Source organism: Carassius gibelio, chromosome A8 (assembly GCF_023724105.1).
Source record: "Carassius gibelio isolate Cgi1373 ecotype wild population from Czech Republic chromosome A8, carGib1.2-hapl.c, whole genome shotgun sequence".
In the NCBI taxonomy this organism is placed as follows: Eukaryota; Metazoa; Chordata; class Actinopteri; order Cypriniformes; family Cyprinidae; genus Carassius; species Carassius gibelio.
In genome coordinates this window covers 7,359,993-7,384,206 of record NC_068378.1, presented here as the reverse complement: position 1 = coordinate 7,384,206, position 24,214 = coordinate 7,359,993, and the positions used below count along the sequence as shown (strand labels likewise).

Below are 24,214 nucleotides of genomic sequence, written 5' to 3'. Positions count from 1 at the left end.
TCATTCAAATCCGTGCGCGCACTGCCGCTGACACAGAGAGAGCTCTTACCATGTTTGGTTAAGAAACATCTTCACAAACATCTCGGTTCGTATGTAACCATGGTTCCCTGAATAGGGAACGAGATGCTGCGGTGACGTCACCACGTATGGGAACACCTTCGGTGTGACGAATGTCTGAAGCCCTATACCATCCCGCCAATCCTATTGGCCAAATGGCGCATGGCACCACCCTACGCATGCGCACGCATGATATACCTGGGTGCAGCGCGCCATTTCGCTCAGATTTCATGACTGAAGATGAAGAAGTTATCAAGGTACGGAACGGCCAGAACCGCAGCATCTCGTTCCCTATTCAGGGAACCATGGTTACATACGTAACCGAGATGTTCCCTTTCATAGGTCACTTCGATGCTGCGGTGACGTCACCACGTATGGGAACGATATACCAAAACGCCTGACGTACCTGATAACTGAGATCCGGGGAAGCATCTGCTCAAGCGGAGAGAACCCGGGAGCCAGGAGCCATCCTCACATCTAGACTGTAGGACTTGATAAAAGTGCTCGGTGAGGACCATCCTGCCACAGCACAGATATCATCCATAGAAGATCCACTGAGAAAAGCTTGAGAAGAAGCCACAGCTCGAGTGGAATGAGCTTTAACTTCCAAGGGCGAAGCGAGTCCGCGCGCCTCATAGGCCAAAGAAATTGCCTCCACCAGCCAATGGGACATGCGCTGCTTGTAACCGCATGGCCCTTACTTTTATGTCCAAAACAGACAAACAGCTCGTCAGATTCACGCCAAGGGGCTATACGATCCACATAAGTCTTTAAAGCTCTCACAGGGCAAATACTTAGATCTCCTGACCCAGCCTCAGCAGGTGAAAAAAGCTTCCAGGACCACTTGCTGAAAGCGAAAGAGGTTAGATGCGACCTAGGAACATAGTTAGGCCTGGGCCGCAGCAGCACCTTCACAGAGCCTGGTGCAAATTCCATGCATGAGGGTGAAACAGAAAGAGCCTGTAAATCCCCAACTCTCTTGAGGGAGGATAAAGCCATGAGAAGAAGTGTCTTCAGTGTCAGGAATTTATCCGATACAGTTCTTCAAGGGCTCAAACGGATGCCCTTGGCAATGCGTAGTCATGTTCGACGCGAATAAATCCACTTTCGCTTTGCCGAATATCCGCCATAAAAGATTCACCGTCTGGGGGTGTAATCTCCATTCTCCCTGTTCCAGAGCCTGTCTGGATAGCATATCCGCTCCGAAGTTCAAACGTCCGGGGACATGAACAACTCGGATCGACAGAAATTTGTTCTGAGACCAAAGAAGAACATGTCTCGCCAGCCTGCACAGGGGGCGAGAGCGTAATCCTTCCTAATGATTCAGGTATGAGACAAACGCTGTGTTGTCTGATCTGAGCAGCACAAGACGGCCGATCAGCAGATTTGCGAATTACTGGAGAGCCAGAAAACTGCCAGTAATTCCAACCGGTTTATATACCAACTGCGTTGTGCAGCTGTCCACACTCCATGGGCTGGTAGCCCTTGACAAACAGCTCCCCAACCGGTCAAAGACGCATCCGTCGTGACGGTCTCTGGGAAAGCTCAAATCCCCAGCCGAACCCCGGTAGGAGAAATTCGGTTGGCATCCATAGTTTTAACGACATCCCACAACTCCGTGTCACCGAAATCGTCCGATGCGGAAGACAACGGGGTGAAATATTTCGTCTTTCCACCCATTTTTCCACTGAAAAGGGCGCATGTGAAGTAACCCCAGACAATTACGGGGAATGCCGCTGCCAATCGTCTAAGTGGTTCACAGACGGACGCCCTGGAGCCACAACGGGGCCAGAGCTACATCCATGCATTTTGAGAAGTACGGGGTCACAATCCGCCGTCTCTTTTTTTTTTTTTTTTCAAACAACAGCTGTAAGACCCTGCCTCCATCTGAGAGGGGTGTACGTCTTCTATAGCCCCTTTGCTCAGCAGAGTTGACATCTCCTGTCACAACACTGCTATTACCATCAGTTTACCACCGTGGAAAGAATTCAGCAGAAAAGAGGCGGGCCTCTAAAAAAAAACGAATTGGTGTATCCGTGACAATTGTGCGTAACACCCATTGAGAATGCCGGGCAAGCGTTCCACGCGACCCAAAACAATACTAGCGGTCTCAAATTTCCGCTTTCTGCAACGCTGTCATACACAAATGTCCGTGCACGGAAAAGCCTGCGGCATTCGTGCACAGGGGAAGTGTATGCATAATAGCTATTGCGTCCCGTTGTGTATAATCCTGAAACGTGTCCACGACAGGAATTAGACCAACGAATTGAACATCAGGCTCTGCCGCTAACTAAAACGGCGGCTGTGCGAGCTGTCATAAACGGGTCGTCTGTGTAAGACCCTTGAATCGCCCCTCGAAATCTGAAAGCTGGATTGCGCAGAGTGTCTGAGGGATTATTATTTATTTATTTATTTACGCCTGGCGTTACAGCCCGATCCAATGCTGCTCGAAGCGCTGTTTGCTGCGAGACAGTCAATGTTAGAGCGTAGGGACGGCAGTGAGAGTGTTGGATGCGCATTAGCGGTCCAACAGCACTCTCTAGTGGAGGGCACAGACCCTGGCAAACATAGAAGGAAAGCGCATGCGTTAAACTCGCTGCGTTTCGTTGTGTATAATCCTGAAGCGTGTTCACGGCAGGATTTAATCCAACAAGATAACATTAGGCCACGCCGCTAGTGAGAACGTGACAGCTGTGTGAGCCATCATAAACTGGCCATATTTGCCAGTCTCTTGTGGCGTCCCTCAGACTCTGAAGACTGGATAGTGCAGAGTGTCTGAGGGGGCGCTCAAATGATAGCTCAATCCAATGATGCTCGAGGTGCCCTTGCTGCGAGACAGTCAATGTTAGAGCGTGGGGACTGCAGTGAGAGGGTTGGATGTGCATTAGCAGTCCAACAGCACTCTTTAGTGGAGGGCACAGACCCTGGCAAACATAGAAGGAAAATGCATGCGTCAAACTCGCTGCGTTTCGTTGTGTATAATCCTGAAGCGTGTTCACGGCAGGATTTAATCCAACAAGATAAACATAGGGCCACGCCGCTAGCGAGAATGCGGCAGCTGTGTGAGCCGTCATAAACTGGCCATATTCGCCAGTCTCTATGTCGTTCCTCAAACGGAGTTAAACACTGCTCGAAGAAAATCGCTGGAGAACGCGAGATGATAGGGCACAGATGATTCGCTATTCCTGAAGGAATGAAATCTGAGCGAAATGGCGCGCTGCACCCAGGTATATCATGCGTGCGCATGCGTAGGGTGGTGCCATGCGCCATTTGGCCAATAGGATTGGCGGGATGGTATAGGGCTTCAGACATTCGTCACACCGAAGGTGTTCCCATACGTGGTGACGTCACCGCAGCATCGAAGTGACCTATGAAAGGGAACAGTCTTTTCAACTACACAGTATTATATCTGTCTTACAGTCATTTATATTATCACAGAAATACTGGGATAAAGTTTATAGTTTAAATATAAACATTGATGTCTATATGGCAGCGATCAAAATATAACAAATCCCCTTTTGAAAGTACTGCGCTTTAAATAACGTTTGTGTCGATTGCATTGTTTCACCAATAGGTGGCGACAAGTGTCTTAATTTATTTCAAAAACGCTGATTCATCCAGAAATGAAACAAGTGTAGTAGGTTTATGAGTGAGTCGTTGAATCAGTGATCTAAACAACTTTTTCATCATTCTAATATTAAAAAAACTGGGGTTTTAAAAATATTATATATAATCTACCAGTCAAATGTTTTTGAACCATAAGATGTGTAATGTTTTTTTAAAGTCTCTTCTGCTCACCAAACTATATTTATCTGATCCAAAGTACAGCAAAAACAGTAAAGTTTTGAAATATATTTTTTTACCATTTAAAATAACTGCTTTCACTTGAATGTATTTTAAAATGTAATTTATTTCTGTGGTGTGCAGCTGTATTTTCAGCATCATTACTCCAGTCTTCAGTGTCACATGATCTTCAGAAATCATTCTAATATGCTGTTTTGCCGTTCAAAAAAAACATTATTATTATTATTATTATTATGTTGAAAACAGATGAGTAGATTTTTTTCAGGTTTCTTTGATAGAAAGTTCAGAAGAACAATAATTGTGTGTAATAGAAATATTTTGTTATAAATGTCTTTGTCACACTTGATCAATTTAAAGAATCCTTGCAAAATAAAATAATTAATTTATATACTTGTGATAATGATAATGTTAATAGTAATAATAATAATAAAGAATCGTAGGAGAATCGTGATCTCTATATGAGATCAAAAAATCGTGATTCTCAATTTATCCAGAATCGTGCAGCCCTAGTTAATGTTAGTTAACTACTTAGGTAACATGATCTAAGCAAGAACAATCCTTCTACAGCATTTATCAATCTTAGTTGATGTTAATTACAACATTTACTAATGCATTATTTATATCAAAAGTTGTGCTTGTTAACATTAGTTAATGCACTCACCCTGTATATTGTGCTCATAACACCATTTAGTTTATTATATATACGGCAATATAAGTTAAAAAGTAATAAGAATTCATTTAACTTTGAATTCTTATAAAGTCTCAGCTTGCACTGCTAACTACGTTAGAGATATCGCTAGCTATTATTAATCGTCTGACACTGGTGGATAATTAAGCTGTCAACATAATGTTAAAAATGACCAATAAACACCGAGAAAGAACAGAGTCTTACCTGTGAAAGATAACACCCCGAGATCTGTTTTTATTATCGTGTGACGGTTTGTAGGTGTCCAATCTGTCGATGAGTCAGGTATATTTTCTTCTGTCCTGATGTGAGAGTTATGAGAGTTGCCCGCTCCAATATGGCGGCGACGTTGACGTGCGGTCGAGCGGCCAATGAGGCGTCTAGCTATTTATATGTCTATGGTCGAAAGAGCCGCTTCTTTTGCTGAACTGAGCCGAATCATCCAAACGATCACCTCTTCCCACGCGGACTGTGGAAAACTCGGCGAGCCGTTACGCGATTGGCTGGCGAGGCGCACGTGATCCACCGTGACGCAGCGTCACGCAGGGTGTTCAGCAGTAGAGGGCGGTGTAGCGAGGGACCTCGCAGTCCCTCAAGCGCTGTTTATTTCAGGAAACGGGACCACTTTCCTCAGGTGGCACACGAACCGAAGGCGAAAGAAAGCATGCTGTCGGTTGTGTGAGCAGGACGCGAAGATGGTGTTTGAGTCGGTGGTGGTCGATGTCTTGAACCGGTTTCTGGGGGACTATGTGGTGAACCTCGACAGCTCGCAGCTCAGCCTCGGCATTTGGGGAGGTAAGTTAAACGTGCCAGGTGTCAAATCACAGATGCCTCTGTGCTGTGTGTGTGTGTGTGTGTGTGTGTGTGTGTGTGTGTGTGTGTGTGTGTGTGTGTGTGTGTGTGTGTGTGTGTGTGTGTGTGTGTGTGTGTGTGTGTGTGTGTGTGTGTGTTGCTTACACTGAAAGAGTTCGCTTGACCTTAGGCTGCTGTCAGAGAGTCATGTTTTGACGTTGAGTAACGGTTACAGATTTGAACATGCGTTTACAGTAAACATTAACTAAAAGCCAACTCAAAACTACATGAATAATGTGGTGGTTTAAATCGATTGATATTGAATATAGCACAATGAAATTGGTGAGCTATACTAGTTAGTTGTCTGTTACTCTGAATTAGTTTATTACATTGACTAGAAGAGTTCAATCCCACATGTCATCTGTTCAGTCCCACGTGTAACTTACAGCTGCTTCTTTACTATAATAGTTAACAAAATAAATAATCCAGAAACTACCATAAAAGTACCTGGTGAGACAGTTTTCACTTTCGGTGAACAGCTTGCTGTGTAAGATTGAAGAGGGCTTCACTTTCACTCTGAGACCCTGAAGACAACTACTGCATTTCACTGCTTCTTGACACGAGACACGAGTCTTTAGTTTTTTAAAACAAAAGGATCAATATTTTGACACTGATTAAAGAAAAGAGCAACAGTATTTTGTTACGCAATACCATTTCATAAAATTTCTCTTTATTTTAAATCCATTATGAAACATGGATCTTAAATAATATTAACAGGTAATTTTGATTTTAATCATGTATTAGTAAATATTAAAAACTAACATGAACTGAATTGAATACATTATTTATTAAGTATTATTTGTTGTTACCTAATGTTAAAATATGAAACCTTATTGCAAACTGTTAGCAAACTACTAGCCTATATTCTCCCAAAATGAAGAGGTTAAAATAAAATATTCCTCATTGATGAAGTTGTCACTGCCGCATAACTACTTTTTGTTAATACCATTAGATCTTTATGAAAACTAAGTTACACAATTTGCCAAAATTTCTCTCTTTAAGTAGGTCTGGTTAGTAAAAACAGCTCATTTTTAATGATGTAATATGTCAACACTATCGTGAAATGTTCTGACTTTGATAAAAATCAATAAATGGATGTGAAAATCATTTTGAAACCATTCTGTAGTCCAGTGGCTCAGCAAATTTAGGGGGAAATATTATAATATAGTAGTTATATTGACTCTTTAATTTATCTCACTTAAAATGCTTAATCAAGAAGACATTTTTTCCCCCAATCAAGCACTATTTAATTTAGGTCGTTTATTTAACTATTTAAGACACTTGCAGTTTCTGTTAATGCAAAAAAAGTTTAAAAAGAAGTAAGAAAAAAGGCTGATGAGAATTACTGCTGTAGTCTCACTTCATTCATTCATTGTAGTCAATGCTAAATTCATCAACTACACAAAGAAAAAGGAAGATATGAATTATTTTAGACAATATTCAGCGCTATGTAATATGTGTCAACGTTTCTTTTGCAGGTGATGCCATATTAAGAAACCTTGAGATAAAAGAAAATGCCTTGGTATGTTGCTTTACGTTTCATGTAAGACATGTACTGTCTTTTGGTTGATCAGTAAATTGAGTCATGACTACTTTTAATTCTCTGTGAAGTTGTGCTTCCTTGTGTTGTGCTCTAATGTGAGGTTTATTTCTGAAACAGAGTCAACTGGACATCCCTTTCAAAGTCCGAGCGGGACACATAGGTAAGTGTTCAACTGCTCTATCACGGCTGTTGACTTCAGTTTGACTATCTTCGTGGTGCTTTTTAAAACCAGTCTGCACTTTCACGGCATTAATTATAACTTGAGCTCCTTCAGTGAATATGTCTGTCTTTTGTCAGGACGTTTGGAGTTGAAGATCCCTTGGAAGAACCTGTACACTCAGTCTGTGGAGGCCACGCTTGATGAAGTTTTCCTGCTCATCGTGCCCACTGCTAGTAAGAGCTGATGCTTGAAAGACATACGAACAATCCCAGTTTAGCATTTGGAATAATGCTACAGAAATCCAGTGAACAGTAATTTTGTGAAATATTAGTACAATATTTTTTTTTAATACATATTTTATGCAAAGCTGTATTTTCATCATCATCTCTCCAGTCTTCAGTGTCACATGATCCTTCAGAAATCATTCTAATATGCTGATTTTCTACTCAATTATTATTGGTATTCAAATATTTATAATGTTTGTTCTTATTAGGAATAAATAACATTTTAAGATATATAAAAATAAATGATAATATTTCACAATATTACTGTATTTTTGAACAGAGCCTGCATTACATGGTGCCTGAATAACACAGACTTAACCATATTTTATTCTTAGGGATGGTTCTTCTTGGGTTTAGGATTATAAAAATCAATCCTTATTAGATTATAGTTTAGTTGAATTAAGTTCATTTTAAGTTAAAAAGCAAGAAACATAATGACTTCCAGACCTCCGGTGAGAGTCAGAGTGGCGAGCACAATCATATATCCTCATGATATGACGTATTATTAGCATTTGTATTGTATCATCAGTATCAGGTATAGTGAGTATTGCATGAAGTGTGACACACATGTTAATGCAACATTACAGCATGCATGTGGTTTTGCCAGATTTGACTCCTTGCGTCTCTGTTAACGCAGGTATAAAGTATGACGCAGAGAAGGAGGAGAGACAGCTGCAGGAAGCTCAGCAGAAGGAGCTGCAGCGGATCGAGGAGACCAAGCAGAAAGCAGCAGAAAAAGGTGCAGTAAATCATTTGAGATCACTTCGGTTTTACATGGAGAAAGGTAACATAGTTTGTGAATTTGCATTCGTGTTCTTGTATTCAGAGAATCCAAAGGCAGAGAAGCAGGACACATTTGTGGAGAAACTGGTTACACAGGTGATCAAAAACCTGCAGGTGAAGATCTCCAACATACACGTCCGCTATGAGGATGATGTGAGTACTTTGCGCATTGATGTTCTTGAGCTTACAGCTTTTATGTACTGAAACCTGCTATAGATGTTAATTTTCTTCCATGTTAACCATGAATATTACACACATTCAGGTCACCAATCCCGATGCTCCGCTCTCCTTCGGAGTGTCCCTGCAGAACCTCAGCCTCCAGGTGTGCCAGTAATATCATGCAAACCTTTGTTAGTTGAATCTCATGAGAACATCTTAGGCATTTATCACACTAAAATCAAGTCAAAATTTATATTTTGCATTTAAAAAATCATTTTTAAAAAAAAATATAATTTAAAATAAACAATATTAATATAAATTTAATATATTTAATATTATAAAACATATAATAAACAATAAAAGTGTCAAGAAAATATATGTATATAATATTACTTTAAAATGTGTTATAAATTAACAATTCTCTAAGTGTATTTTTCTTGACGATTGTTTTACCATGTAAACTTATGATTTTTTTTTTTATATAATCATAAAATGTATTTACATTTAGTATGTTATTCTATGAAAACAAAATATTGTTTTTGTTTTGTTTTGTCCTTTTGATTTTGGGGTGAAGTATGACCTAGCTGTGTTTTTGTGTGATTCTCCCTGATAGAAATGAAATCTCTGTACAGATTCTCATGGCTTATTGTTAATTATATATATATATATATATATGCCATGAAAATCTGTACAGTGATTTCATTATAGTGATTTGAGCACAGAAAAATGTTGCTGATACGAAGAGTGGCTAAGCAATGCAACCTTTTTTTTTTTTTCTTTCCCATAACATTTTTATTTCAATTTCCTAGACAGCTGATGAGAATTGGAAGCCATGTCTTCTGGATGAGACAGCCAAGCTCTTTTTCAAGGTCAAAACACGTCTTTCACTTTCACCATTATGAGTATCAAAATGAATTGCTGTTACTCACTAGTTCTGCTTGTTGCGTCATTTAGCTTGTACGTCTGGACAATCTGTTTGCGTACTGGAATGTGAATTCAGAGCTCTACTCCAACCACAACCCTCAGGAGGCTCTGGTAGGGTCTTCAGCTTTTATTAAACTTTTAGTCTAAGGAAAAGAAATTGCACATTTTCATTGTGTTTCTTTTTTATAGCGATACTTGAAGCACAGTGTAGCCATCCAGAGCGCTATCCCTCAAGATTATCATTTCAGTGAGTTCCAGCTTTAATTCATTCACAAACTTCATGTGTTTTCTCTATGAAACGCAAACCAACTTAGTTTTTGTGTGTTTTTGCTTTAGTCTTTCGTCCAATATCTGCAAACGCCAAGCTGCGCATGAATCCTCGCTCCGATGTGGACTTCTCCTCACCAAAAGTGGATCTAGTGGTCAACCTCCCGGAGGTGGCTGTTGAACTCAGCCATCCACAGGTGAGGAAGACATCCATTGAGTTTTGTGCAGTTCATTGACGCATTTTAAATGTAGTAATTGCTTGAATGTGAGTTGACTTTTTTGTTGTTTTCTAGTACATCAGCATCCTGGAGCTGTTGGGGTCGGTGGATATGATGACCCGTAACCTCCCATACAGGAAATATCGTCCAGATGTGGCAGTTCACACTAATGCACGTCAGTGGTAAGTGCATTTCGAGATTGAGGTCTTGACTGATTCCCTTTGTTGTTTATTTTCAGGAGGCTCTGTTCTTACTTTTTTGTGGTTGTCATAGGTGGCGATATGTGATCACGGGCGTTTTGGAGGTCAGTGTAAAGCCCCGCCTTCACATGTGGTCATGGCAACGCATCCGTCACCATCGGCAACATGTGAAAAAGTACAGAGAGCTCTATAAGAACAAAATCACAAGTAAGAAGCCTGCAGAGAGTCTGCTGAAGGAGCTTGAGGTGAGCACTGAGCATGCTCAGTAAAGGCACCGTTCACACAATCAGGTTGTGATTTACTCACTCTCATGTCGATCCAAACCTATATGTTGTGTTTTTTTGGAGTTTTACAGCCGGGGTCACTATGAACTCTGTGAACTGGCAAAGATGACTGTGGTTTTATTTTTTGTTTTTGGAGTTTGAGTCTTTGTGAACCGGCAAATGTGGCTTTTTTTCTTTCTTTTTTTGGTTTGTTTTGGAGTTTGAGTCTTTGTGAACCAGCAAACAGCTGTTTTTGTTTTGTTTATCTGTTGTTTTGGAGTTTGTCAGCTGTGGTTACTGTGAACCATGTCTTTTTGAAATGGCAAGAGTTGCATAAAGACTTTACAAATAATTTTCCTTTGGTATTGAAGAAATAACAGCATGTGGGTTTGGGATGACATGGGAGTGTACTATACATAAAACAAAACGTCTCCGGTTACAATCGTAACCTCGGTTCCCTGAGAGGCGGGAAAGAGACATTACGTCAGCTAAGAAGTATATGGGAACTCTTCCCTTTTCCACTTTCACTGAAATCTTATTGGCTAACGCCAGCTGGGGACAGCTGGCCAATTGACGCGAAGCATGCAAATACTGACAGGTCAGCGGGCAGTATAAAATGCATGGGTGCGAAAATTACGTCAGAATAACGACAGAGACCGGAGACGTTCCCTCTTGAGGCGGTAACTCAACATTACGTCAGCTAAGACGTATATGGGAACTGTATAAAATCCCGCCGTGAGAGCAGTGAAGATAAGCCCTGAACGGAGTCAATCACCCTCACACATAAGCAGGACAGTTCTAGCCAATGGTCGTGTCGCTAAGAGTGCTTGCATCTGATAGGCGCAACTAGGCCAATGAGACATCTGCTCCAACACTAACAAAATTTGCATAACTTCAAGCAATAAATCAAAATCTGCACTAACCAGGGCAGACACAACGCAATAAGCACTCACAGAGTCTACGGTGTTTTCGGTGACTACTGCATAAACCATATAATCCATAACACAGAGTTAGCAGCCATGGTAACTACTGTATATCTAGTTATAACAGAATGAATAAAACTTAACTCACCGAAAGTACATGTGACGCTACAGAGGGTACATCCAGCTTGTAAAACCTGGCGATTGTGTTTTGGGAAGACCAGCCAGCAGCAAAACATAAATACTGGACAGACATACCTCTAGACCAGGCCCATCAGGAAGCATTTATATTGTCCTCGCAGAATGAGCTCTGATGTTGAGGGGATAATCCTTCCCCTGGCATTCGATAGCGTCCACGATCCAGTGAGAACGTCTCTGTTTAGAAACAGCACGTCCCTTATTACATCCACCAAGCACACGAACAGCTGGTCCGACTGACGAAAGGCGGCCGAGCGATTCATATACATCCGTAAAACCCTAACAGGGTCCCGGCGCTCTGAGCATCAGCGTCACGCGAGGCTCAACAGGTAAGGTGGGCAGGGAAACAAAACGGTGCATTGAGTGACTTCGGAACGAAACGCGGTCTCGGCCGGAGAGTGACATTACAGTCGCCAGGCCCGAAACCAATGCAATATCGTTCACCAAAAACTCATGAAAGTCTCCAAGGCGCTTCGCCGAGGCGAGAGCAAGAAGCAAGGCAGTCTTCAGGGAAGCTCCTTAACCGCAATCGAAGCTAATGGCTCGAACGGTAGAGATAGAGCCCTCAAAACTTGAGCTAAGTCCCATGTGTGTGCTTGTGGTTCGAAGACCACGCCCTCTGCGGAACTCGAGTTACAGCCAAAACTGTAGCGGCCGCAATGTAGCAGACCCAGATGGCACACTGAAGAAGCCGCCACCATCAGTCCCAGAAGCCTCTGAAATTCCCTCAGTGAAAATGACCTGCCCGGTCTGAAACAGCGCAGAGTCGATGAAATGCTCTAGAGAGAGATGGTCTCGCATCACCATTGTCCAAACATATTCCCAGATATGTTACAGTCCAACTCGTAAAAACACGCTCTTCTGCATATTCACATGCAGTCCCAGCGTATCCAAACGGCGAAGCATTGTTTCCACTTGACTGATAGCACATCTCTTGAGTGGGCTAAAATCAGCCAATCGTCCAGATAATTCAACATGCACATTCCGCTCGATCTGAGGGGAAATTTCGCTCTATCGCTCCCTCTCGAGCAGACTGAGAACTTCCTGTCGCAGAACAGGACGGTTTTGGGGCAAAGTCAGTGACGGGACCACACCATTGAAGCGGGGAGGTCTGCGTTTGAATTGGAGAGAATGTCCGTCGTGAATTATTCCCAGTATCCACGGTGAAACACCCGGGATAGCCCTCCTACCGTCCATGAGATGACACCGCGGATGCGTTACCTCTACAGCCACTGATGGCTTATTTTGACCAGGGCCCCGCCCCCGCGAGGCTGGAAGCACTGGTGGGAGGGCGGGTCGCGTAATGGTGTGACACTCTTGCGCCATCGAGAGGCCATTATAATCAAAGGTTGTGGCTCTGCACTGTACTGAGACAGGGCGAGTGACACAGTGTTGAGTGTAAGAGAAGAAAAGCTCTTTTATTGATTGTGTACATGATTCTATTGTGGAACTCACACAAACAGCATTTAATCACACATAGCAATCGTCGCCCGAAGGAAATGGGGGACATGATGCATTTGAACATGGCACTTGGGGGCGGGGCCTCCCGCACACTCACTCTTTCACTTTATCGGTCAGTCAGGGAGACTGCTCGATGGCGCGCTGGCTCTCTCGCGGCGCGGGGTCCTCAACTGACCCTGACGTTTCCTCCCAGGCTCTTACCACTGCTGGTTTTTGCCGAAACGAGTGTCCGGTTCAGAGCGGGGTGCCACGGCGGGCTATTTTAGCTGGTCTTAGAGCCTGACGAGGTGCATAAGAGCAGAACCTCGCAGATGAAGACTGGAGTGAGTGACGGGGCATCACGTGGCTCATCGCCTTGGCGCGTTTTCTGCATCTCTGAGAAAAGCTCCATGACGTCACCAAAGAGGCCGGAGGGAGCAACTGGAACGTTTAGGAGCGTCCTACGGTCCGCGTCTTCCAGGACAGCTAGGGTAAGCCATAGGTGCCTGTAAGGACGACCATGAGCCCCATGAAACGGCTGAGCAGAGCCTAGTAGCCATCAGTGCGAGATCAGTTGCCGTGCGCAGATCCCAGATGACGTCAGCGCTACTGTGCCGCCGTTTGCCTGAAACACCTTGAGTATTGCCCTGGCATGTGAGCAGAAGCTGTCTTCCCTCAGAAGTATAGGCTTTGTCCGTCTAAGGGCCGTGAATCGCACGGCTTGGAAGGCAGGCTGTGGTCCGAACCAAATGCAGAGGGAGACGGGCACAGGTGTGCGGAACAGTCTCCTCGAGGGGGGGAGGGTTTCCGCCCCATCCACGTGCGTGAACATGGCCTGCGTAGCAGAGTGGGTGCACGCTGATTGGGGTGCAGCCCATGACTTCACCACGAGCTCTTGCATGCCTCAATGCCGTCTGCTGGCAGCTCGACTGGAGGAGCCACGAGTCCAGTTACCTTTCACAGGCTAGTCAGGTGCGTTGCAAGCGAGACCCAGCTCCGTGACGGCCTTTCCGAAGACCCTGACGAGCTCCTCCTGAAGGTCTGCAGTGCCCTCTTGGTCGGGGCGGTCCCACTGAGAGGCCCAAACCTTTTGCGACGTCGAAAGCGACATGCAGTCGTTTTCCTCGCCAGCTCCGGAGAGGATGAAGTTCGTGGGGCGGAGGCTATCATCCACCACGCCGACGTCAAACTCGTCTTCGGGCGCGGGAGGGCCCACCAGCGGCTCGCTGGCGGCAGTGGGGCCTCATTCCCGCTGTTTTCCGAGCCACTCTGGCTCTGAGGGTGCGCACTGGCAGCTCGGCACAGTGGCCGCACGTGTGGTCCGTGTGAGAATCCCAGGCAGGTCACACAGAACTGGTGAAGGTCCGAATCTAATTTTATACTTTTATACTGCCCGCTGACCTGTCAGTATTTGCATGCTTCGTGTCAATTGGCCAGCTGTCCCCAGATGGCGTTAGCCAATTAGATTTCAGTGAAAGTGGAGAAGGGAAGAGTTCCCATATACTTCTTAGCTGACGTAATGTTGAGTTACCGCCTCGAGAGGGAACCCCTTCAAGATGAACATAACACTGCTGTTCTGAAAAAAGACTGAGCCTCTACTGAATGATGTATTTTCTTCACTCTTTAGGAGACTGAAAGAACCCTGGATATATTCAACATCACAATGGCGAGACAGCAGGCTGAGATGGAGGTGATGTACTCTCTCTCACAGTCACATTTGGCTTGTACAACATTTTATAGATCATTTGAACCCTCAATACAATGTGGCCTATGGCTCATATCACAAGAAATGTGTTCCTGTAGCTCAGCTGGTGGAGTATGAAGCTAGCAACATTAAGGTGTTGGTTTTGACTCTTGTGTATTCTGTCGCTGGTGTTGTAGGCCTCAAAGGCGGGGTTCAGGATATACCGTATTGGGGTGAAGGTGGAGGAGGAACAGTCACAGGGCTGGTTCGGCTGGATGTGGGGCTGGTCTGGAGAAAGTGACACACCAACCAAAGATGTCAAAACGGGAGGTTTGTCTGCGCTCTGGATCTGTTTATTCCTACAGAGAATCTGAGCTCTAGAATTCTGCGGAAAGATCTTTCAGCTCATTGTAATATTTAAATATTCCACTTCATCTGTTTCTCTCAGGTTTTGATGAGCTAATGACTCCAGCGGAGAAAGCCAAACTATACGCTGCCATTGGATACAGCGAGACAGGCGTCAATCCTAACCTGCCAAAAAATGTTAGTGACCAACAATCATCATATATAGAAATCCAGTTTTTAAAAGTTTATAGTTTCTTTCATAGATGTTTCATAAGTGTTTATGCAAGATAAATTCCCCAACTTGACTTGCATCAAAATTCTTGGATTCTTGATGAATAGAAAGTTAAGAACAGCAGCATTTATTTCAAATAAAAATCATCTGTGGCATCATAAATGTTGTTACTGTCACTAATAATCAATTATTGATCCCCTTACTGATCCCAATTTATGAACAGTATAACTAATTTTATCTTTCTTGTACAAGCAGGAGGTTCCAGTCCACTGAAACACATCTTAAGCTCATGTAAAGCATCACGCCCCTGACTAATATTTTTGTTTGCAGTTTGAAAATATGAAGATACACTTCCAGCTTAATCACCTTTGTCTGTCAATCAAAGAGAGCCGAGAGAAGCCGGAGATCATCAAACTGTCCGTCATTGATCTGAAAGCCATGCTGACTCAGAGACCTGCGGCCCAAGCTATAAAGTACTGCGTTCTCTTCTCAAGTCCACTAATTTGAAGGGATTTTCTGTGTTCGATACATCAGTGTCACACTAGCTGTTGATAAATACTTTTAACTTGTTCCTCAATTGTGGAACAAGCAGAAAACACATTTGCACCTTTGGCTTTTTAACCCACCAGAATGTATTGCCACATTGACCTCCTCTGTAAGGACATTAGTGTAATGATCATTTGTGTTCGGCAGAACTGTAAGCCAGAGCATGCTGTTGTGTGACATAATGTTTTACTCGTCAGGATCTCTGCTCAGCTGTCATCGTTTGAAGTGTCGGGTCTCCCACGAGGCAAGTCGGCCCCCATCCTGCTGTCTCCACGTCACGTGGTCGGGATGAAAGATTTGGCTTTACTGGACCTCATGTTTGAGACGAACCCACTGGATGCAAAAGCAGACCAGAGACTCCGCATCGAGTCCCAGGCGCTGGAGATCATCTATGACGCTGTGAGTGCGAGGGAGCATCTCTCTGACAGGGAAAAAACATTTTTTGTATAATATTAATATTTCAATAATTTAACAACACATTTGCATGTGATGCAATCTGGTGTTGGTTAATGGGTACATAACATGCATGTAAAATATATTTAAAAAAGTATTTTTTTTAAAAATGTGTATATATAATGTATTCAGTATGTTAAGTGTGGTTTGTTCTTTTTGTAGATGACCGTGAACAGTATGTCAGCTTTCTTCATGCCTCCAAAGGACCTGCAGCTGGATGAACTGACCAACGCCACCCTCATGAAGCTGGAGCAGTTCAGAGACAAGACCTCCACAGGTTTGTGAGGATTCACAAGACTTGGATTTGTTTGATAGATGCTTTCCTTTCCAAAGTTGGCAGCGCAACGTGAATCAGACTTGAAAAAAAAAAAGTATAATGTATAACTGCAGATTTCCTACACCTTTTATAATAAAATTATGTTTACAATATTTTTGTATGGGAATTGTGTGGTTCTAGAATAGTAGCTTGTACTAAAACAGTATTATTCATTATCTACAGGACTCATGTATGTCATTGAGACTCAGAAGGTTCTGGATCTGAAGATAAACCTCATGGCTTCATATGTCATTGTACCAGAAAACGGCTTTTATGACCCCAAACACAACCTTGCCATTCTGGATTTGGGTCATTTCCAGGTAAAAACATCTCACTGTCAGTGCACATGCTGCTTTGTATATATATATATATATATATATATATATTTTTTTTTTTAGATCATAATCATATTTTTGACATGGAAGTTTTAGTAAGGCAGGTTTCTGTGAAGAACTTCATATAATTTATATCAGGCAAAACAAACAGAGTGATCGAAAGAAATGTGAATTCCTTGTTCCTTGGGAATTTACTCCCTAATGAGTCATACTTATTTTTAAACCATTTAAGAAAAAATAAAATAAAATCCTGCAAACTACCAAAGCGTGGTGTTCAAAGTTGGCAAAAAAGGCTTTTAAAAATACAAAAATAGCATATCTACACACAGTTTATTTTTTACATTATTTCATTTATAGTATCACGTTAAATACATATTTATTGCAGCCTATAAATGTTTTATATTTGAAAATATATGGCTGCCTTTATATTCTAATGAGGGGATGATAATACTTAACTGACTAAAAGTGTGTGTTTGTTGTGTGTAGATGTCCAGTCAGAGCAGAGCTGACCTGCCTCAGCTGTCCGTGGGCAGCAGCACTATAGAGGACATCATGTCTCGAGCTTACGACAGCTTCGATGTCCAGCTCAGCAGTTTACAGTTCCTCTACACTAAAGCAGGTGCGCAGCCTTGCACAGTGATTGACACGATGCAGAGTTTACAGGGCTTTACACATGCTGTGTGTGTCATCAGGTGGTGACTGGAAGCAGGCTCGTCTGCTCAGACAGTCTGCGTTTCACATCCTGGAGCCTGTGGACCTGAAGGTGGTCTTCAGCAGAGCCATGGTGGTGACAGACTCACGGATGCCCAAGTAAGCAGGAATATCCCTGTCTGGTGTGCACGTTATTGAACCGTTATGTGCATCACACATTATGCATGCACTCACATATTTGTACCTAATGTTTTTGTATTTTTTCCATTCAGGTTTAAGATTTACGGTGAGCTCCCTCTTCTGTCTCTGCGTATCTCTGATGATAAAGTGCGTGGCGTCCTGGCGTTGCTCAGCAGCATTCCCCTTCCTGAGAGTCGCCCGGTGCCCCAGACTAGAGCGCCACAAGTCACACCCAAGGTAATTAAAAGAGTGTGTTTTCCCTGACACTTTAGAACAAGGTTCCATTAGTTACTAATGTTAGTTAATGGATTTATTCACCTGAACAAACAATGAACAATACATTTATTTCACTATTTATTAATCTTTGTTAATGGTAGTTACAAGCACAACTTTTGATTTGAATGATACATTAGTAAATATCGCAGGTCTTCATTTGAAAAATTACAATATTCTTTCAATTCTTAAAATCCCAGAGCCAATTTAGTTTCCAGTCTTTCTTTTAGTGATTTTTTTTTTTTAAAGACACACAAACTATGGATAAATAGAAGTGAATGGTTTGGCTCATGTTGTTGTTGGTTGTTTTATTAATATAAAGATAAAGCAGATATTTGCATCATTTGATAGAGTATCAAGACAGATTTCCCAAATAAATTCACAAGCTTTTGATTCAAATCAGTTTAGACCTGATATGTTTGGACATATTTCCATTTTGCTTGCATTTATCTATGAATGATGTTGAGAGTTGTTTTTCTCTTGCAGCTGTGTGAATTTATTTATTTATTTATTTCTCATTAGACCTCCAAACGTGGGAACACACCTCAGCTCATCCCTCGAAGACCAGCTGTAGACGACCTGCGTGCATCCATCATATACGGCTCAGGTCCGACACACACACCTCCACACGAACAGATTCACAGAGAGAGCTCTACTCTACAGCCTAATATCAGAAAACGCTGTCTTTGTCTTTTCCAGACGAGGAGCTGTTCTTTGATGCCCCTAGTTCACCGATCGAGGATCTGCCGTTCTTTGAGGCTTCCACTGACTCTCTGCAGGGTTCAGCCTCTGATAAACGTCTGTCCATGGTGCTCAGAGACCCCAAGAAGAACATGACCGAGCTCCTCTTGAGATTTGAGATCAACAAGGTCTGATAATAGACGTTCCTTTACATCAGAGATTATATCAGATGTGTGTAAGAATATTTTCCAGGCTCCTCCAGTCATCTTTTCACCCAGTGACACTTTCCCTCCTTTGTTCCCCTCTAGCTTTCTATTCATCTGTGCCGCTTGTCAGACAGCGAGGAGGTGAGCGTTCTGCATCTGTTCATTGATGGATTAGGGACAGAACTCAAACTTCGCACCTTTGACATGTCTTCGTACACCTTCCTGCGTGAGATCTGCCTCGAGTGTTCAGAGTACTTGGGTAAGTGCATTCAACTCTGGCTTTTAACCCTAGTTTACACTACGTTTTGACAGAAATGGATACTAGGATGCATTAAGTGTAAAAGTGACAGTAAAGACATTTATAATGTTACAAAAGATTTCTATTTAAAAAAAAAATGGTTGGAGGAATCTAAAATATGGTCATACAGAATACGGCATTCATATGAGCAACTAGTTAATAAGTGAGAATTGGACCTTTAAAATAAAGTGTAACTCGATTCCTTAATCCTACCCCAGATAACTACCTTACATTTAATATTAATAAGTAGCGTATGAGGAACTTATTGAGACATGAAAGTGTCTCAGTGTTGTTCTTCTGAATTTTCTATTCATCAAAGAATCCTGAAAAAATGTATCTGGGTTTCCACAAAATATAAACAAATTACAACTATGCATAATAATGATAAGGAATGTTTCGAGCACCAAATCTGCATATTAAAATGATTTCTGAATTACAAATAGAAGTTATTTGTTTGTTTGTGTGAAGATTCTGAGGACAAGAAAGTTCACCTTATCACCACTCTGGACAATTCTGAGGAAGATCTGCTCACTTTGGAATATGTCAAGGTAAAATTTGCTTTATCATAATTATCATGTCATATTTCTATGGGTCCATGTATAAGTCAAGCGATATTTATCATCAACTTGTGGCATGATTCAGAACATTGTGATCAAACCGAATTTCTCTGGTACCGTTTTCTTGTTCTTGGCGATGTCTCAGCTTTGTGGGTGTTCAAATCCTAGTGGGATTCCAGCTTTCTGAAGGCCATTTTATAATTTTAGCTTTGATAAGCCAAACATTAACAAAAAATTTGATCTAATTTTGTGACTCGTTATGCATGACTCATGTTAATTACAGTCCTGCTCTCTTGTCGAGCTCTGATAGCACAGATTTAAAAAGCCTATTAATTTAAAATATCCATTTACTATTAATTTCTGTACATTCTTTATGAAGGACAATTTAAAGTGGAAGTAAATCAGCTATTTTCGAAGGCTAAATCTAATAAAGAAAAGATAAATAACTATAAAAGTATATCAATGATACAAAATAACACTGATATGATTCTGTCAGTACAGTCTTACACATAGGACTATTCTGTAATACTAATACTAATACTCTCATCTTTTTCAGGCAGACAAAAATGCACCGGATTTCAAAACGATGCATAAAAATACAGAGCAACTAATCAAGGTAAGCTTGATCACAAGTGAGTGCTCAGAATTTCTCTACAGCTAGCGTGAGCCACAAAGATTTAAAAATGCATACTAACTGTAAAAATGTGTTAAAACACGTAATTTATGGTCTTTGCACCAGGTGAATTTCTCCTCACTAGACGTTCATCTGCACACTGAGGCGCTCCTCAACTCCATAAATTTCCTCAATAACCTCCTCCCACCACTGAAGAAAGAGGCACAAGAGGAGCAGCCCGTCCTACCCAAGGAGGAAGAGGAGGAAGAAGAGGAGTCAAAAATAGAGGATTCTTCTGTTACCAAGAAACCTTGTAAGACAATTACTTTTGTATTGTTCTTTTGTTTTGTCATGATATAATTGTAATCTCATATTATTGGCTTGTTCTTCAGCCTGTAAGAAGTCAAAGTTTGAGGATGTGTTGAATTTGCATATCCGAGCAGACCTCAGCTGTCTGAAGGTCTTCATAAGAGGAGATAAAGCCAGGATCTCTGAGATCAGCATCGAGGGTAATACACATTTCTGTAAATGCACATAAACACCCTAAAGTTAGGATATGTTCCAATACTGCATGTTCTCTCTTACACCAGGGCTGGTTTCTGAAGTACAGATGAAGAAGAAGTGCGTAGAGATTCTCGCTAACCTGAAGAACATTGTAATTCTGGATTGTGACAAAGAGGCACTATATAAAAAGGTAGAAAGTGCTGTACTTTTAACAATAAATAAATCATAGAATTGTAGCTAATTTGGAACAATGGAGAACTAGTTCACATTTTTGTTACATTACATTATTTTTGTTATAAAATGTTTAGAATAAAAAAAGGCTTTTAACCACAAAACAAACAATTTCTTGTTTGATTAACATTTTTTTCAGTTTTATTGGGGCAAAGTGTAACAGTATTGTTTATTAAATTATACAATTCTTAAAAAAATCTGTAAGTATATAGAATTTTTTTGTGACATTTAAAAAGATTAATTACAAAAAATCTTTGCTAAAAAAAATCAATGAAAGAATAATGGTGGAAATGCTGAAACATTAGTAACTTATTGACTTTGGGCTAAAAAAAAATGTAACTATCAAATTGTTATAAAATTATTTAATTAATTAATTTTTATCATGCATAAAAAGGTGAGTGTGTAAGATGGAATTGATTCAAGCTAATGATGGTCATGATGTATAGGCAGTGTCCATCGCGGGTAAGGAGGTGTTTGATTTCCGCATGGTGAACCATGTGGATGCAACGGAGGGTGATGCCTACACAGACATGCATATTGTGGACACCAGTGTAACTTTGACTGTGGGCTGCATTCAGGTTGTTTTCCTCAACAAGTTTATGTCCTCAATACTGGTAAGTGTATATAATATATAATAATATTTTTATATTTAATATCTATTTATTATACATTTAAAAAGTGGAGAGGGCCTACAATTTAACCTTGGGGGACACCTTATAGTTTCTTAATAGAAACAAACCACTTGTTGTTGTGGTTTTTTTTTTTTTTTTTTTTTTTTTTTTTACCTGATTTCTCAATAAATATTGTTTTTCTTTATTCTTAAGTGTCACAGCAAATATTAAATTTTATTAGCCTCTGCTTGCATTTATTTTTACATATATATTTGTCTGTTATCTAATGGTCTCTCTCCTTCTCTTTATTTTTTCGGTAACACTTTAGAATAATGGTCCATTAGTTAATGCTAGTTAACTACTTTAGTTAACATGATCTAAGCAAGAACAATCCTTCTATAGTATTTATTAATCTTAGTTTGTTAATTTCAGCATTTACTAATGCATTCTTCAAATCAAAAGTTGTGCTTGTTAACTTTAGTTAATGCACTGTGAATTGGCATGAACTAACAATGAATAACTGTATTTTCATTAACAAAGATTAATAAATACAATAATAAATGTATTGTGCATGTTAATAAATGAATTAACTAATGGACCATTATTCTAAAGTGTTACCATTTTTTCTTTTTCAGGCATTTATAAATAATTTCCAGGAGGCTAAAAATGCATTGGCAGAGGTTACGGCCCAGGCAGCAGAGAAAGCAGCCACTGGGGTTTTGGAGCTGGCAGAGAGAAGCACACGTATCTCCCTGGACGTAGACATTAAAGCTCCTGTTGTCTTCCTCCCACAATCCTCTGTTTCCCACAATGTCATTGTGGCAGATTTGGGTTTAGTGACCATAAAGAACCACTTTGAAATTGTCTCCTCTCCACTACACACCAAGATCCCCCCGGTCGTGGACATCATGGCCGTGGGACTGAGGGATCTTAAAATGTACAGGTTAGTTTGGTAATTTTAAATAAATTTACGGATTTGAATTAATGTGATTTAACATTCCTGAAATTACATTTCCATTGTTTAAATTATTATTCATATAGGACCACATTCACTGATGGACAGTTTAAGAGTGAACTTCAGTTACTCAAACCAGTCAACATGGACCTGTCAATCAAACGCAATCTCTCTGCCTCCTGGTATCACAGCATACCTGACATCCAGATCAATGCACACCTCAAACCCATGAGCGTAAGTGCATGTATTTGTGTTTGTTTCTGTATCTAATCTTGTAGCTGCAGGGGATATTGCAGCTGATGTCAGTGTGCATTTATTGCAGCTAATCCTGAGTCAGGAGGACCTTACAATAGTGCTGAAGACTCTGAGTGAGAATCTGTCTGAGAATTCTGATGCTCCTCCAGCTCCATCCAGCTCTGATAAAGGAGACACGGTTTCTACCAAGGATTCTCAGAGTTCTGGAGGTATGAAACACACACAAACACATATTGACGCTTTATCGATTACTAATGCATACGTTATATCAAGCATACTTAGTGTGGGGTTTTTTTTATAATTAGCACAGATTTATCTAAGTGTATACTAATGTATAATTATTTTCCAATTCAGAAGTTGGATGTCTTGTTCCTGGTTTAAATTATTATTATTCTTTTTTTAATTCAGATTGTATTCAGATAAATGTCTCATTTGTGTTGTAGGAAACACAGTTGTGACCGCAGCAGTGGTGGAAGGCCAGAAAACAGGCAAACTAAAGAACACTCTGAAACTGGACTTTAAGTTTGACTCCATGACAATAGTCCTGTACAGCCCTAACAATGAGGTGACAAAATACACTCAATTCACCTTAGACAAGAGTGTAATGATTGCATGTGAAGCCAGGTTTAAATTTTGTGTTTACGTACAGATCCAGTTATCAGACTCCCGTGATGAGAGTTTGAAGTTGGCAGAGTTCATGTTGGGCACCATCTCCACCGCTGTGCACATGTTCTCTGACAGCTCCATGAAAGCCTCGCTCAAACTCACAAACTGTCTGCTGGATGATAAGAGACAGAGGGTGAAAATGATCACGTCCAGGTAGATCACACACAGATCATGAGCCACTGAAGATGTTTGTGTTGAATCATGTTTAAATGTACAAATGTAACATTTGTATAACAATTGTATTTAAACCACTTTTTAACAAAATATACAATTAATCTATTGATCAAAGATGAATACAAATTGTTTGTTGTGACTTTACAGTAAATAAAGTTATTCATTCAGTCATTAAATGTCAGTAACTGGGGTTTCTTCTATAACTTCATGCTGCTTTAGGATGATGGCGATGCGTCAGGGCAGGGAAGGTGATGTGATGGTAGACGTGAGTTATAGACAAGGACGGGACGGCACCGTGCTGGACACCCTGGTTCAGGACCTCTATCTGTGTGCCAGTATGGAGTTCCTGCTCACAGTAGCTGATGTCTTTCTTAAAGCTTTGGCAGATGGCTTCTCTGGTCCCCCTAAAAACAAACAACTCGCCAGTTCCTCTAAAGACACAGGTTAGTGATTGTGCTTCAGCACCACCCTGATGAAGTCAGGTTTTCTTCAATATAGTCTTATTAACCTAAGATAGTCTTAAGTCGGTAACACTTTATAATAACTGCGTGCTATTAATCATTAGTTAAGCATTAGGAAACAGTTAATTCATCATTTATAAAGCATTAATAGACATTTATAAGCAGTTTATAAATACAGATATAAATTCTTTATACCTGATTTAAAAGCATATCTATAATGTATTTAATAA

General features: G+C 41.1%; 1 protein-coding gene across 7 annotated transcripts in view; it reads left to right on the top strand.

The window, feature by feature from the left end:
• Positions 1-5,095: 5,095 nt before the first annotated feature.
• The window catches only part of LOC128018289 (intermembrane lipid transfer protein VPS13A), a 45,999-nt gene continuing 26,880 nt past the window's right edge, over positions 5,096-24,214 (top strand). For 2 of the 7 annotated variants that reach the window (XM_052603713.1, XM_052603716.1), the window contains exons 1-38: positions 5,097-5,341; positions 6,877-6,920; positions 7,059-7,101; positions 7,239-7,334; positions 8,023-8,124; positions 8,212-8,321; positions 8,431-8,490; positions 9,137-9,196; positions 9,282-9,362; positions 9,441-9,498; positions 9,588-9,715; positions 9,812-9,918; positions 10,010-10,181; positions 14,385-14,447; positions 14,639-14,771; positions 14,890-14,984; positions 15,349-15,491; positions 15,762-15,963; positions 16,180-16,294; positions 16,517-16,653; positions 17,155-17,287; positions 17,361-17,478; positions 17,592-17,736; positions 18,295-18,379; positions 18,472-18,641; positions 18,762-18,918; positions 19,426-19,505; positions 20,071-20,130; positions 20,254-20,440; positions 20,520-20,636; positions 20,718-20,821; positions 21,309-21,476; positions 22,109-22,416; positions 22,515-22,662; positions 22,751-22,892; positions 23,127-23,248; positions 23,333-23,502; positions 23,743-23,966. In XM_052603713.1, the coding sequence (XP_052459673.1) occupies positions 5,242-5,341; positions 6,877-6,920; positions 7,059-7,101; positions 7,239-7,334; positions 8,023-8,124; positions 8,212-8,321; positions 8,431-8,490; positions 9,137-9,196; positions 9,282-9,362; positions 9,441-9,498; positions 9,588-9,715; positions 9,812-9,918; positions 10,010-10,181; positions 14,385-14,447; positions 14,639-14,771; positions 14,890-14,984; positions 15,349-15,491; positions 15,762-15,963; positions 16,180-16,294; positions 16,517-16,653; positions 17,155-17,287; positions 17,361-17,478; positions 17,592-17,736; positions 18,295-18,379; positions 18,472-18,641; positions 18,762-18,918; positions 19,426-19,505; positions 20,071-20,130; positions 20,254-20,440; positions 20,520-20,636; positions 20,718-20,821; positions 21,309-21,476; positions 22,109-22,416; positions 22,515-22,662; positions 22,751-22,892; positions 23,127-23,248; positions 23,333-23,502; positions 23,743-23,966 (4,687 nt within the window). In that variant the 5' untranslated portion in view covers positions 5,097-5,241. Of the gene's footprint in view, positions 5,342-6,876; positions 6,921-7,058; positions 7,102-7,238; positions 7,335-8,022; positions 8,322-8,430; positions 8,491-9,136; positions 9,197-9,281; positions 9,363-9,440; positions 9,499-9,587; positions 9,716-9,811; positions 9,919-10,009; positions 10,182-14,384; positions 14,448-14,638; positions 14,772-14,889; positions 14,985-15,348; positions 15,492-15,761; positions 15,964-16,179; positions 16,295-16,516; positions 16,654-17,154; positions 17,288-17,360; positions 17,479-17,591; positions 17,737-18,294; positions 18,380-18,471; positions 18,642-18,761; positions 18,919-19,425; positions 19,506-20,070; positions 20,131-20,253; positions 20,441-20,519; positions 20,637-20,717; positions 20,822-21,308; positions 21,477-22,108; positions 22,417-22,514; positions 22,663-22,750; positions 22,893-23,126; positions 23,249-23,332; positions 23,503-23,742; positions 23,967-24,214 lie in introns of all 7 variants that reach the window. The other 5 variants (XM_052603715.1, XM_052603714.1, XM_052603710.1 and 2 more) reach the window with 3 other exon arrangements.